Consider the following 2,750-nt stretch of genomic DNA (forward strand, 5'->3'; position numbering starts at 1 on the left):
GAAGGTATATTTGAACTGAAGTAACCATAACATGCAAGCATAAACAACTTCGGTATGCTGATTATGTTGTATCAAATATGGTACTGTGCAACTGATTTTCACCTTGAAAAGGTAATCCCATATACTTTGCATCTAGCAAAATTAATTTGCACCAATGCATTAGTGATCTACGTTCAGAGAATAGCTGCCTCTGAACTCCCATTTCTGCATTATTCTTTTATCAGAATAAAGAGCTATAACGAACAAGTTCTGCGAAAACTTCCTATCAAGGCATTTATTGTTTTGCTATTACTGTTTTGTACAAATTGGGGTAACAGCTCTTTTATTTCACAAAGAAATATAGGAATTTTCTTCATTTAAAATTATATACATGTTCTTCACCTCCGCAAGCAAAATATAATTGTTATGTTTAAAAATTCATTTACATTTTGTCATCTGGGCCCTAAACATACTAAATGGAGTAAATGTCATCGACTCTCAATAGTTTTTTCTTTCTAACAGGACAGGAGAAAAGGGATAACGTATTTTCTTACTAATGTAGAAAGATGAAGGAGGAAAAAAACACCTCCTTCCCTTGCTTCCTGTATTGAAAGGTACAACCAATCAGCTGGCACCTCTCATCACCCACAAGGAAGTCCTATCTAATAGACGCAGCACTATTGGTCTGGGATGAAACTTCTTTTACGTGCCCTTAAATAACCCTCCCTGCTTTCTCGATGGTAGATTTTCTTCGGAGAAAAAAAAAATCACACAGAAAAAAATCCACAAACCAGCCAACAAGTGACTCCTAACATCCACACTTTTCCTTTTTTCCAGGTTTTCTACTGCAGCTGTGGGGGAAAAAACAAAACAAAACCCAAAGAGGCTTCTCCCCACCCCAAGCCAGCCCCCATGATTAAAACAAAAGCTGAAATTTAAAAGGCAATATTCACTCACCAGATCCTCAAAACTTCTTCGGTGTTCCTTTCCTTGCCAATCCAAGCGCCTCGGGATCAACTAGCAAAGAAGAGGGGAAACAGTTGGCTCACCTTGAAATACTGGGTGAAGTGGAAGGTCAAACAACTCGCTGCCCCCTCCCCATTAAGCTTTTTGCTAATCCATGATATGCAAGGAAGTTGCACTTACCCATTGAATGCAGCTGCGCTTTCTTAAACTATGATTTAGTCCATAAGCTGCAACATGCCAAGCTAGGAACTGCAGCTCACAAAGGAAGGGTCCTACGCCACACCATCAAAACCAAACCACATTTTGGCTTAGTTCAGAAATGGGAATGTCTCCCCAGGAGCACCTGCGCCTGACTTCTGAATGGGGTACTCCCTATTCAAAGCAGACATCTAGGAACCATTTCTGGACACACACACACACACACACACACACACACACACACCCTCCCCAAAGGCTGAATTTGCACTTCCTGTGTCAAGCAAATGTGGTCTTCTATTCACATGGAGCTAGTCCCTTGTCAACCCCTGCGAGGACCAACACAAAGGCTGTTCCAACCAACCAACTCTGGATTAAAAGAAAAGAAAAAAGGGGTGTTTTCTTCCCTCTATCCCCTTGCTGCCCCCCCCCACAATCCCACAGTAGAAATGAGCAGGGTCTCGGTCCAGAAAATCTAGAAAAAAAAAATCCAGAAAACGGAATAGGTCCAATGCTTTGGATGAAGCCCATCCGGCAAAAACCTTGGAAAACCCGCTTTGAGTTGTCTAGCTATCAAACTCACGCATGTGTGCCTGTTTGTATGCGTGCATCTTGTATATATGGAGAGAAAGAGAGAGGCACAAACATTTTATAAAGGGAGAAAGTGAAAAGAAAAAAAAAAAAGAGAGAAAGGAGAGACCCTTCCGTGGATGGGGACCCTTCCCACTAGGAATAAAACCTTGAGTTCAGGGGTCCCGCAGCAGGGTGGCTCCCAAGGGGCTCTCCTATTAGCTTTAGGCCAGGGGGAGTCCCACATCGGGATGACCCCCCCCAGCCCCCTCTCCTTTAAAAAGGGGCAGGGGGCACAGTGGGGGACCCTCCCTCCCTTCATTTTTAACCCCCCCCTCCCCTTACCTGGTGCTCCTCCAGCTCGGCCACCAGCACCTGCGGAGGGGGGGGAGAGAGACAAAAGGGTGAGGAGGGGGCGTCCCCGACCCCCTCCCCAACTGGCAGCCCCCCCTTTCCTCCCCCCTCCGGACCCCTCCTCACCTGGGCCGATTTCTTGCAGGGTCCGGACTGGAGGAAGCGGGCGATCAGGTAATAGAGCTCTGCGGACGAGGCAGGGAGAAAGGCTGCGGTCAGAGCAGGCCGGGAAGACCCCCCCCAGGACCCCCCTCCCGGGCCGGCCCCAGCCAGCCCCCTTCCTCACCGGCTTCCAGCTGGGTCGGGGTCGCCGCCATCCTCCGTCCGGCCCGGAGCCGCAGGCCCGTCGGCGGGTCCGAAGCGGGCGGCGCTCGTTCGCTCTCTCTCACGGCCGCCGCCGGCGAGCGGGGCGAGGAGTCTGGGCGGCCGCCTTCGCCCTCCGCCGCCGCCGCGCCGCCGGCCCCATGGAGCTGCGCCGGCCGCGGGACGGCCCTCCGCCCGGCGCCGCGCTCCCACCGGCCAAGGGAGGAAGCGGCGGCAGCGGCGTCGCGAGGCAGGGAGGGAGAAGCCGGGCGAGGGGAGCGGCGGGGCGGACGAGAGCTGGCAGCCCCGGGGAGCCTCCGGCCGCGCGGGGGCGACGAGCCGGCCTGGCGGGCGAGCGACGGGCGGGCGGGCAGGCCGCTCTC

The 2,750-nt window shown here is 51.9% G+C and overlaps 1 protein-coding gene across 5 annotated transcripts in view; it reads right to left on the bottom strand.

Annotated features, from left to right (window-relative positions):
* Positions 1 to 2,487, bottom strand: part of BRWD3 (bromodomain and WD repeat domain containing 3) — a 48,367-nt gene extending 45,880 nt beyond the window's left edge. For all 5 annotated transcript variants that reach the window (XM_039344562.1, XM_039344563.1, XM_039344560.1 and 2 more), the window contains exons 1-4: positions 2,351 to 2,487; positions 2,191 to 2,249; positions 2,056 to 2,085; positions 937 to 996 (exon numbers count right to left, since the gene is read on the bottom strand). In XM_039344562.1, the coding sequence (XP_039200496.1) occupies positions 937 to 996; positions 2,056 to 2,085; positions 2,191 to 2,249; positions 2,351 to 2,381 (180 nt within the window). In that variant the 5' untranslated portion in view covers positions 2,382 to 2,487. The remainder of the gene's footprint in view (positions 1 to 936; positions 997 to 2,055; positions 2,086 to 2,190; positions 2,250 to 2,350) is intronic.
* Between the last annotated feature and the right edge of the window lie 263 nt (positions 2,488 to 2,750).

The sequence above is a fragment of the Crotalus tigris genome, unplaced genomic scaffold (genome assembly GCF_016545835.1).
Source record: "Crotalus tigris isolate CLP2741 ecotype Arizona unplaced genomic scaffold, ASM1654583v1 scf7180000017933.3771270, whole genome shotgun sequence".
NCBI classification, from domain to species: Eukaryota; Metazoa; Chordata; class Lepidosauria; order Squamata; family Viperidae; genus Crotalus; species Crotalus tigris.